At 40.3% G+C, this 12,583-nt stretch overlaps 1 protein-coding gene and 1 long non-coding RNA gene across 2 annotated transcripts in view; both read left to right on the top strand.

Annotated features, from left to right (window-relative positions):
- LOC139725807 (uncharacterized) overlaps positions 1-12,583 on the top strand; it is a 92,122-nt gene that overhangs the window by 39,612 nt on the left and 39,927 nt on the right. Inside the window, 10 exon segments of the mRNA XM_071636886.1 lie at positions 2,336-2,556; positions 2,558-2,762; positions 3,460-3,879; positions 4,856-5,302; positions 5,698-6,126; positions 6,534-6,962; positions 7,849-8,304; positions 9,162-9,172; positions 10,041-10,094; positions 12,085-12,231. Of these exon segments, the coding sequence (XP_071492987.1) occupies positions 2,336-2,556; positions 2,558-2,762; positions 3,460-3,879; positions 4,856-5,302; positions 5,698-6,126; positions 6,534-6,962; positions 7,849-8,304; positions 9,162-9,172; positions 10,041-10,094; positions 12,085-12,231 (2,819 nt within the window).
- LOC139725822 (uncharacterized) lies at positions 10,792-11,662 on the top strand. Its single transcript, XR_011710570.1, has 3 exons — positions 10,792-10,804; positions 11,114-11,167; positions 11,577-11,662. It is a non-coding gene; the product is annotated as an uncharacterized lncRNA (long non-coding RNA).

Here is a 12,583-nt window from a genome sequence, read left to right as displayed (position 1 = left end):
ACGGTATCAATGGGCTCAGTTAGATGATAGAATAAAAAGCGGATGTTTGCTTTCACGTTTGGAAATAAATACGGGTGATATTCAGCTCCGTAAGATCCTAAAATGAATGTCGCTTGCTTGTTTTTACATTTGAAAATGATTAACGGTAACATTCGGCTCCGGAAGGTGTTAAAATACTTGTAAATAGTGGATGATTGCTTTTACAGTCAGAAATGAATAACGGTAACTTTCGGCTCTTTACGATGCTAAAACAAATGTCGGATGTTTACAATTGTCTGCAAATGCTCCCACTTTCTCATTTCAAACGTAAATTTTGACCACCTAAATAGGCATCAACTTTTATGATAACCTATAAGCCTATTTGCTAAATCTTAGAACTCAGAATAACGGTATAAGATGATTAAATTTTCTATTTATTTATTTAAGACATGGGTGCCGTCCTGTATCACTTCAGTAATGCTTAATATTTATTTTTCTGTGTTTAGTAGGTCCGATTTAGTTTTGCTTGGTTTTTTTTTGGGGGGGGGGGCCACCAAAAAATAAAAATCAATCATTTTGGTGGCCCAATTGGGACACCAAAATAAAAATTAGTGTGGAGCCCTGGCCTGCATCAATGTGTCTTGCTGAAGGGCAAATATCGGGCACACCGCTCCAGCTCTAGGCTCCAGAGTAGACAACATACATGTACATTATACATATGTACGTGTGGTGTAACTATAAGTCGATTTTTTTAAACTTTCGCACAAGTCGAAAATCGCCGAAGTGGATGTGTTTTGCTCAGTCCCGAGAAGATCGACTTATGCGAGTTTAGCTGTACGTGTACTTAATTTGAATTTGAAGTCCAGAGATTCTGTCATGAAATCATTTTCAGAATAGATTAGTCTCTACTTTTGTGCAGATATTCTCTGAGACATGTTCAGGGGCAAGCCAAATAACACCAATTAAAATGCCACTCAAAAATCCCTGATATTTGTAGCATTAATGATGCATTTCAACCATATTAGACAAAAATAAGGTTGACAAAAACTTGTCTTTATATCCATGAATAGAAGTTAGCCAGTCCTTTGAAATACCTGTTGTATCACCATCAACTTTATGTTGGAGTGACACACTGCTATGCCTAAATGGGGGTGTCCATTTTAAGTAAGGTCAAAGTGAGGGATCACTTAATGTGGATGAATGAGTTTGTTAGCTGGAGTAAAGTGCTGTATTAATGATAATAAAAAGCTTTGGTACCTCAAAAGTTTCCCCGAATTTCCATGTTTCAGGTTAAAGTACCTTTCATATAACTAACACTGTGAGACTTACTTGCCCCAAAGTGCTCTCATGTCTTAGTAATCATGCAATTAACTGCGACCAGCAGCCCCATACGCATAGCGTAATGGGGCTTCGCATTGTAGCATTCAGGATCACGACAGATGTAGTATCGCGGGTAAATATCAACTTAAAATCCAAAAAAATTCTTCAATTTGAAGACTTACCAATTAAGTTGAAGTATTGAAAACAGGCTTTGGGCAACGTTTGGTTCTGCCAATAGTCCCTTTCTGTTCGAATTGATGACTGAATGTGACTCGGTCGAGAGGACCTTGGGAGAGCTACATACACTGATTACTACGGCCAGCGCATACGCACACATCACATGCGAACAAATTTCAAATCCATGAACGGATAAGATGTTTGTGTGCGCATGCGCTGGCCGTCAATTCAGTGTAGCTCTCCCAAGGTCCTCTCGACCGAGACACATTCAGTCGTCAATTCGAACAGAAAGGGACTATTGGCAAAACCAAACGTTGCCTGAAGCCTGTTTTCAATACTTCAACTTAACTGGTAAGTCTTCAAATTGAGGAAATTTTTGGATTTTAAGTTGATATTTACCCGCGATGCTAAATCTGTCATGATCCTGTAAGCTACAATGCGAAGCCCCATTTAGCTATGCGTATGGGGCTGCTGGTCGCAGTTAGCTCTATGCGTATTGGGCTGCACGCTGCTGATCGCAGTTATCATGCAATAATGGTTTCGTACAATACGTGTACTACCTCGCCGCCATACGGCGGCGGCTCTGGTACGAAACCATTATTGCATGATTACTAAGACATGAGAGCACTTTGGGGCGAGTAAGTCTCACAGTGTTAGTTATATGAAGGGTACTTTAACCTGAAACACAAACTAAGACAAGGAAATTCAGGGAAACTTTTGAGGTACACCATTTGTACCAAAACTTTATATTATGTTTAAGTCAAAGGGTTATAGCATGTCATATTAAACTGGAGGGGATGTAGGACTTTTTTGTGTGCATCTCATAGTAATTCTTCTCTTCCAATTTGCTCATTTACAGAGGCCATCTTTACTGACTTGAATGCTGATCTGGGAGATCAAGTCATTTATGAGAACAGGAACAACCCTCTGACTGTTGATCTGACTGGTATTACTGATGAGGAAGCTACCAACGTCAAAGGAGATGACTTGTGGAAGGTTGGTGTCTATGGCAGTCGTAAACCGGATGGCACTGGACCTAAGGCTGGCCTAGTTGAACAGATCCTTGATCCTGAGGAGGCCGGGTACTACCCTCAATGATGGTGAAAATCTTCCTCTTGAGAATGTTGACTTTGATTTTGACATGTCTGGAATCCGATGTGAAGATGCCTCGTACCTCTGCTTTGATTTGGATAAGAACCCAAGATCCAGTGTGGATTACATCTTTGAGGCACGCCCTGATGACTCTGTCACCACTGAGTGTATTGATATGAGAGATCGTTGCAAAGGTATGCTTTAATATGTGGCATGTTTATATAGTGTGAATTTGTACACAGTCATGCACATTATACATAGTAATTCTCTGTTACATATGTACACATGATAGAGAATTGGCCATCAAACTGACCAAAATAGAAATCACAACAGTTCAAAACACTCAAATTAAGTGTATGTGTATGTTTTCTTGTTGTTTTTTGGTTTTTGTCGGTACTGACTATTTTTTGGGTGAGGTAGGTGCTGTCAGTGACAGCTTTTTTTGAATGGGGTCAGCAGAGATGCCAACTGGAACTCTCTTTTGCTCTAAAAATGATGCAGGTTTCATGGAAAATACTGTTTTTTCCAAATTATATCACCACTTATGTCCATTGCTGGAAAGGTAAAAATACTGCTTTACCACAAAAAAAAAAAAGTGAAGTTTTTTTATTTCAGATCTCTGAATGGTTCAGTACTGTTAACAAGGTTGGTATCCGTGGGTTAGTTGTAGCACAATGAGATCATGCATTCTCACCTTGTGTAAATGTGAGACAAACTGGAATAGAATTAGTTGATTTGTTGGTCTGTTTTTGTTTCTTTGATTTAATCACAAATCAACTTACAGTTCAAATGTGTTCATTGACAAGATGAAATGCAAATTATATGTATATGTTCATACTCTTCAAAAGATTTTGATATATTATCATGATGATTGTATTTGTCTTTGCATAGGGGCTACTGCTATTGACATCGACTGGACTGCAGATGTGGGTGATGCTCCATTCGGCCAACCATCACCTCTTACTTTAACTGCTGATGTCAACTTTGACCCTGAGAGCCCTGATGTCAATGGTCTTGATCTCTGGGAGCTGGGAGTCTTTGCTGCCAGGGAACCAGATGGTTCTGGCCCTCGCCGAGATGAGATCCGCCAGACCCTGGACCCTTTCAACGAAGCCAAGCCTTTGGAGGAAGGAGGCCCTCTAGAGTTTGATGGCATCAAGACCAACTTCCCCATTGATGAGCTTGGCTGTGATGATTATCGATATCTCTGTGTAGAGTTCCGTAAGGGACAACGGCCATCACCAGACTTCAAGTTTGAGACTGCCACCGAGGGAGACACCATAATCTCTTGCAAGGAGCAAGAGTGTAGAGGTAAACTAACATGGTATAAACATCACAAACCCTGTGTCACTCTGTCCTCATCTGATTCTAACTCATCTTCATTCTTAATCTCATCCTCCTCACATCCATTCCATTACTGTTGAAATCATCTTGTGAAATCTACTTGGCCACCAGCATAGTTTGCCCATCGGCAAATGAAGTGTTGGTGAATGAGTTTTGAATGGGTGTTGGATGGGTTGTTCATGAGCCCTCTTCTAGGATTCTATGTTCTGTCTTCACTTGCTTGGCTTATTTTTCAGAGCAAGTTTAAACCAACAGTTTGCAGACAGCGAGGAGAGAATTTGCCAGGACACAAGCTAGGAAGTGGAGCAGCAAGGAAACAAGTCATTCTGGAATGTAATAGTTTGTCAAAGGTGCTGGAGTTGGTATTGAAAAGAGAATGCATTTGTATGTTAAGGAATATGTTCCTTGCATGGCGATGCCCTCTCAACCTTGCTTGCTGAATCCCCAAATCTTCCTGTCTTAATTTTTTCTTTTGGCAACATTTAGAAATACTTCTCAAAGACTGGATAATGGATGATTTCCAGATCAAAAATTATTTTCTTAGCCTGCTCTTTTAAGGGCACTGCATGAATGCTGTTTTCATGCATGTTACTTGAGAGGGATATGCAATCACTTCTTTGGTTGTTGACTGCCTTCTCGTACCAAGCTCTATCTGAAGCATGCTATCATGCAATGGACTCTCTTTGTCAGGATTTTTTTTTTTTTTTGCATATAGCCACAGCTACAATTAGGCATGAAAGTCAATTATCATGACTCTACCTTGATAAGCACCCGAGCTGTGTTGACTGCGCATTTCTCTGCACTCTGTCTGCAAATCTGTTGTTTCTAGCATGATAAAGTGCTTTGGATGTTGAAGCTGGAAAAGACAAAGCACTTTTGTCCTGATATATACTGGCAGATGGCTGCTGCATGCACATACCCCAACTTTCTCCCTTTGTCACAGGTGTTGAGGTGGACAGCCTAACCTCCAGCCCCACTAACGTGCCTACGGATCTGGTGCTGTATGAAGGCAAAGCAGAGAATCCCATCCAGTACAACTCAGTGGCCACCACTACTCCAGACTCTGGTACCGTCCGTGGTGTGGACCTTTGGACCCTCAGCCAGTACGGCAGTGAGCGTGCCAATGGCAATGGACCCAGACACAATGAGCAGCAGCAGGTTCTCTCAGGCTACCATGCTGCTCTGCCAGTCATGGAAGCAGGCGACACACTCAACTTTGAGCCCCTTTCTACCAACTTTGACATGACTGGCCTACGCTGTCCACAGGTGAAGTACATTTGTAATGAGCTGAGCAAGGATCCTCAGTCCAGACCTGACTTTGAATTCACTGCTGTGCCAAATGAGTCCGTCCTTAGAAGCTGTTTCGAGGTTCCTGATGGAGCTTGCAAAGGTAGGCAAAACTGTTCCTCCCTTTTAGAGCTCTGAATTGTGTGATATTAGCTATTACTTATTCTAGAATTAGTTATTTAAAACACTTTGCTTGCGGAAAAAATTAACCTGCTTGGATGATTGCTTTTTAACTCATAAAGTGTGTGTCACCAAATCGTAGTAAGATAATCAAGTAATACATTATGTTCACGTATGCGATGCACAGCCACCAAAAATTCGCTTATTTTCTTCCATGAAATCTGCCAAAACAGAATGAAGTAGTAAAGAGAGAGGTTCCCCCTTGATACAATTTGTTGATATGAGTAAATATATGTTGCAGTTGAAAACATGAGGACTATTTGAATTGTATAATACCAAATCCTTTTACGCTCTCCCGCCCCCAAACAACACACACAGGTGTTGTGTTTTCCGACCTGGACTGGGATATGGACCATGGCCCAGTGAGTGCTGACAGACCAGATGACGTCCGCTTTAATGTTGATGTAGACACTTTACCTGAAAGTGGTGCAGCCGACGGAGATGGTCTGTGGCGCATCGGTGTGTTTGGAGCTCAGAACCCTCAGGGAACTGGTCCTCGTCTGGACTACAAGCGTCAGATCTTAACCAGAGGACAGTCATCTACACCAGCAGAAGGAGAGGGCGCTCCTCTTGAGCTTCAGAACTTGGAGACTGAGTTTGACCTCTCCCAGCTTGGTTGTGACTCAGAGTATCGCTACCTCTGTTTGGAGTTTGCTAAGGGACTACGAGCCAGCCCAGACTTCGAGTTTGAAATCAACGGAGGTGGTGATGTCATCATTAGCTGTAAGGAGCAACCTTGTCGCCGTCGTAAGTAACAGCATCTATTCTTCTTGTTGCTTAGGAACCGCTTCCCTGCTTGATAGGATTTTCAACTTCTGTGATGCCATAACGATGGTTATGTTTTCTTTCTTTTCCTGTAAGCTCAATTTAATGTGCACTCTCTACTGCAATACATCTTCACATACGCGAGTATGTGTAGCCACTGATTCCTTTTGTTGTAAGTTGCAAGGTAGATGGGTATAATCTGCAAACAACTGAATGCTTACATTGGTATGAATGATAAATATTATTGAAAGCACAATTTTTTCAAATTGATTTAGCAATGGTTGGATCTTTTAACATCAAAGAGTTGATAGAATGACCCCTCAGTGTCAAACAGAAGCTTTCTAACCTAGTTGGCTGTTTGTAACCTTCTACAATATTTCTTGATGCAGCTGTGATCATCAATGATGTTGAAACCAACTTGCTTGGCAATGGCCGCGTCAACGAGGGAACTAGAAACAACCGCATCTTGTACGACATGACTGCCATCGCAGACAGCTCCAGTGGCAAAGCTTCAGGTACAAACCTCTGGGAACTGACAACCTTTGGCAGCACATTCCCTGATGGTCGCGGTCAGCGATACAACCCCCAGACGGACTACACTTTCACTCAGTACCAGAAAGACAAGGCTGCCTATCCTGGGGAGAACATCCGATATGGACCAGTGGACACCAACTTTGACATGACTGGCTTGACCTGCAATGAAATCAGGTACTTCTGCTCCGAACTGCGAAAGGGCGACTATGCCTCCCCTGATTTCGAGATGGTTGCCAACCCAACTGAGGATGTCTTGACCGACTGTTTTGAACTCAACTGTGAGGGTATGTAGAAACTACACACAGTCATCTCTAAAACTTTTCTTAAACGTTTCATTGTATGGAAATGTTGCAGTCCATTCATGCATAGTATGATGGTTTAACAAGCTAAATTTATTTACATGAAAAGATGAAAATCAGATGTAGTGGATGGACAATAGAAGCAAAGCAAAAACATAACACTGTAGGTATGAACTAAAGACCAAAGAGAAACATAGACAGGCATAGACCATTGTCCATAGACACCCAACTGCCTCCTCATTGCTCTAATTAGTGTCCCTTACGAGGAGAGTGACCAAATCCATTTACTTCTATTATTTGCATTTTTTTTTTTTGTTTCCAAGCTGACATTGTGTTCACAGTATTATTTCAAACATTTCTTATGCATTTATGTCCATTTTAGAGCAAGATCAAGTTTTATACATGAATGGAAACTATGTTCTACCTTTAAAGACCTAGTTTAATCTCCTCAACCTTGGCACAGAAACAACAGCAGTACATAACTGATGACAACCCCCCCCCCCAAAAAAAAAAAAAACAAAACAAAACCAACAACAACACCTAATTGTCATTCATTTTCTGTTGAATGTAGCATTGTGTATAAGATTTTTTTAATTTGCTAGATGTTAAGATTTCTCGTTCGCACATTATGCAGTCTCAGTCATGATTTTGTGTGTTCAGCAGGTGATTCACAGAGTTGGAAAGAGCATAATTTGGTTGTGATTATATAGGCCCACCCTGAATGTACTGCTTGATTTCTGCTTAAATTACGTACGGCCATGTCAAAATCAAATATGGTAAATACAAAGCGAGATATATCTTGATGAGATGACAGAAATTTCTATATTCAAACACCTCTGATGAAAGTTTCTGCGTGTGTGTAATTCCATAGGAGTCCTGATTGACAACACCCGCATATCCTTGAATTCGGACGACGAGCTGACAGACGGACCAAATGATTTATCCTTTGACTTCACGGTCAACTCCAACCCAACTGGAGGTGATGCAAATGGCAACAACTTGTGGCGTCTGGAAACATTTACCTCCAACAACAACGATGGTTCTGGTCGTCGCGACATCATCCGTACTCAGACCCTGGATCCCGCAGACGCTAGCCGTGACCTCGACTCGGGCAACACCATCGTCTTCCGCAACCTTCAGGCCCTTGTAGACTCTGCAGATGTCAACTGTGTGGAGCCCTACTATCTTTGTGCTGAGCTGACTAAGAACCCGGCTGCTTCCAGTGATTTCTCTATGAGAGGCACTCGTGAAGATGCCACCACTAGTTGTAAATTAATGCGTTGCGCCAAGGCCCGTAAGTTATCTGCTTTTATCATGCCTTTCATCGGTTTATTGGGATAATATTTAATGTGTATCAAAAGTTCGTGTAATTTGATTCAACTATCAAAATGCTTAGGTATATATATTTGTTAAGTTCACATATACTTAAGTGACATTTCAGTATTGATGTTACAGGTGAATGATGCAAACAATCTTTATTATGAAAGCCACAAGGCTAATGGCAATAAAAGAAAAGAATGATGTTTGTTGGTAGTAAGATTTTGGACGATTAAGAATTTTTCTCTTGCATGCTTAATACATGTTCTTTTATTTGAGAAGAGATTTAGAATGGATGTTGTTAGAATGTTGGGTGTTCACCCCAGAAGTACTACTGCATTGCATCTTGAAGTGACTGTTGCACAGAGATGCAATAATGGAGATTTGTCACACTTCTTTTCTCCCTTCTAACATCTGACTGCATGTGACTATGTTGCATGAACATGTTTGTGAGTTTTTGTTTGTCTGTCCGTCTGTGATGTCTGAAACATCTGTTAATCTAAAACCTAACAATTGCATGAATAAACTGATTAATTAGTGTCAGTATATCATGAACAGTATATGAACATGAGTATGCTATATGAACATGAGTAAGTATACACGTAGTTGTGGTTTGATTGGTAGTGATTGCATTTATGCATGCTGATGGCATCTGCCAAAGGATGCCTAGACTTTTTCTCTTGTTGGCATGTCATTCTTAACCACATTATTTAATTGTTGATCATATGCATGAACAGTGGAGTTCATGCATGCATGTTGGTGAAAGGGAAATGTGTTTTTCATTTCTACTTTACAGAATAATATACTTATCATGAATGTCACTTTCTTTCCATGATTCTCTGCTCTGGCCTTCCAATGTATCAACAGCTCCTCCTCTGGTGAGTAATTCGAATCCATCAAATGAAGATAAGTAATAATCAGGACCGTAGGGGGAACCAGCAAAACTGATGCTCTTTAGTGTCACTTCATTGAAAAAGATGTGCATAATGCACATTCCTAAACATTCATCTAAAAGCTCTAAAAGTAGGTATTGATGGAGGGGAAAAATCATCAGTGTTGTTTTTGTTAGTAGTAACCATGTCAGACAATGAGGTGAAGAATTATGGCAAGAAATTTTGAAAATAAATCTGTCTCGCCTTTGCTGCTGATGTCTTTTCCGCATGATTGTTAAATGTAATGTAATTTTTGCACTGCTGCGATGTTGTCACTTTGGATGATATCGAATATTGCAGCAGTCAAAACGGATTTCATTTTGTTTTATTCCCATATGGCTTTCCACAGGCCTTCTGTCTGAGCCATGTCCAACTCACATTTACTCTATTATTTTACAGAATTTCATAATTGATATCAAACTAGTCGGAAAATTGCACTTATCTCAATGCAGGTGAAAAATAAGCACAGGAGGAATATTCTTTTTATTCTTTAGCTTTGTCTTTTGTTCGAACCTTCAGTCACAAAGTGCTCTGCAAGTTTTGCAAAGTGTTTCATAGATGGTTCTACTGTATATGCTGCTATTTTCGCGTACAGATATTTTCGCGAATCGACGCCGACGCTTATGTAATGCTCTATTAACAAAGGGCATGGAGACAATTTTGTGTGTTGTTAAATTTGTGTCCAGCTGTGATTCGCAAAATTTGTGAAAATTAAACCCTGGCGAAAATAACAGCTTATACAGTATATATGCAGAATTGACGAGTTAATGTGTAGACATTGCTAATGGAGAAGTCTTAACTTTTTCTGCACTAGGGACCAGGCCGACCTGGACCTAAGGGTGCTAAGGGAGAACCATTCAATATCCCAGTAAGTATCACATAGTTTTTCTTCCAGCTCCAGGAGGTCAGGACTTGATTTCTAGCTGTAGTTGTTATTATTGCAGTAATATTAGACTTGAGAGACAACTTCATGAACGGTCCAATGAGGATATGAAAGCTTCAGCTGTGGATTGATAAAGATAGAAGCGTTCCTGGCTAACCATTGAGGTAATTGTTTAACCTAAGGCAATTTAAACACATTGTAAAGTACTGCTGTATCTAGGATTGATTCCTTCAATTATACCAAGGCAATGGGAAAAGCCAGCAGTTTATGATAATCTTCCACTCGAACACTTTAAACATATATATGTGGATGCTATTTGAAGGTCCTCTTTTGTATGTATTGAAGGTCTATGAATTTGTCATTAATGATTTTTTCCTTTCTGCAGGGGGCGTTTCATCAACGAGTTCGTCGGAGTTTTCACCGACAAATTTGCTATCAGCCAATCAGACCAAGGATTTCATTAGCTTTTTACAGTTGTCAGTATAAATCCTTGCGTCTGATTGGCTGATAGCAAATTTGTCGGTGAAAACTCCGACGAACTCGTTGATGAAACGCCCCCCTGATGCTCCTCTACATTGGACCAAGGATATGTTCCCATAAAGTGTCCCCGTTATGCTGACAAGTGATTGTTTGCTTTCTCCCTGCAGCCTGGCATGGTTGGACCACCGGGAAGACCTGGACTACCTGGACCTGCTGTAAGTTCCTATCATCTACAACTTCATTTCTGTTGTGGAAACCTGCCATTTATTTGACAAATTGATATGTTGAATGTGTGCAGCCTAGGTGATTGATTTAGTGCTGTGGCAAAAGCCTCATGCAGCCATGGAGAGTAATGTGCTGCCTGCTATAGAGCAGTCATATACCTTCACTTTGAATGAGAAGTCAAAATGTATGCGTGTCTGTATGAACTTTTTAAAGTTGATATACGTGCATGATGCTACACTGTAAATGCCACCCTTGCATATTTCTCTTTCCAAACTGTATCTTGTTGACTTTTCTTACAGGGCTACCGTGGACGACGTGGACCTGACGGACTAATTGGAACTCCTGGAGACCGTGTAAGTTTTTTTCTTTGAACTTTGTTCCTTATAAATTGCTATGTGCAGTTTGTGCGAGTGAGTAGACACTATATTGCAGTTTTATTGGTGTTTTGTGAGAACAATGAATCAAAGATATTGTAATACATGTATATACTACACAACTACAAAGCTTATTGCTTTTCCCAGATATTAGCTGGTAGCAATAGTGACTTTACCTGACAGTTAAGGGCCAGTGAAGTGTTGAATGTTTAATATAACCTGTATTGAACAGTGGCTGTTCCTAGCTAATACTACAGTTAATCTGACCTTGCCTCTGGCAAGTGCACCAGTAAGAATTTCTTTCTTGTAAAAGCAAGAGCAATGTTTCATAACACCTGCAAATATATCTCCAAAATGAGGAGAATAAATTCTGTTTGTGATTTTGCAGGGAGAAGATGGTTATGCTGGTCGTTCTGGTCCATCTGGTGCCATGGGTCCCCCTGGACCTCCTGGACCCCCTGGTGAGGTAGGTGTCTCCAGACCTCTTGAGGGCTGCATGAGTAGTGAACCCTCTACAGTGTTTTCTTCTGCTTCTCGTTAAATAAAGCTGAGACTTTGATGTGTATTCATAGTAGCAGTTTTGTGATAGTCATTGCCACTATGAGGTTCTTATTATGATTTAGACTTCTATAATGAAAGAAAGACAGAATATTTGAAATATGAAGTATAATGCTGAATGAGGTTTGTTATCAGTTACATAAACCAGATGAAGCTTTGCTAGGAATAAGTATTAGTACACCTATATCAATCAACAAATAGAATAACTTTCAAGAGGTTACAAGCATTAGACTTTTATTGGAGTCACTGGAATTCTGTTAAAGTTGAATTAAAAAAGAAATATATAATTTGTTAAAAATCAGTTAAGGAAGTCTTTGTTTGTGATGTTAGTTTTGAAGTTGTGCTGGAGAATGGGACTTTCTGCCTCCCTGAAACCATCTCTTACCAATTTTTTCTTCCCTTGTCAGGTCGTTGCTGCTGCTACTGTTTCCAAAGGACCAAACTATGGTGCGCTCTCCTACCCATACATGCAAAACATGTTGCCAGTGAGTACAAATCTATATGCACTGCTTCCAGTCCGTTACAATAATAGCAACATGCTTATGTACCTTTAAAAAAGAAAACTGCAAAATCAGGAAAGACTGTGCTCTGAAATGTGAAGGTTATCACTGTGCTTTTGTTTTTTTTTTTCATTACGGCTTACAAATTTGTAGGTGTGGTTAGATTTGACTAAGTAGTAATGGCAGCCATACTGGGGAGATGAAATTCTGAAGCCAGACTCTGCCATTGCTAAGCATTCTCTTCGATCTTACGTTATTCAGGAAAAAAAAATACTGGTTGTCAATTCGCATTGTATTATTGTAGCAAGAAAAACAAAAATAAAGATAAAACTGTAGT

This window comes from Diadema antillarum, unplaced genomic scaffold (assembly GCF_040938485.1).
Source record: "Diadema antillarum isolate AM-2024a unplaced genomic scaffold, OU_Dant_1.0 seq00000059_RagTag, whole genome shotgun sequence".
Lineage (NCBI taxonomy): Eukaryota > Metazoa > Echinodermata > Echinoidea > Diadematoida > Diadematidae > Diadema > Diadema antillarum.
The sequence above is the reverse complement of the archived record's forward strand: the minus strand, read 5'-3'. Positions and strand labels throughout refer to the sequence as shown.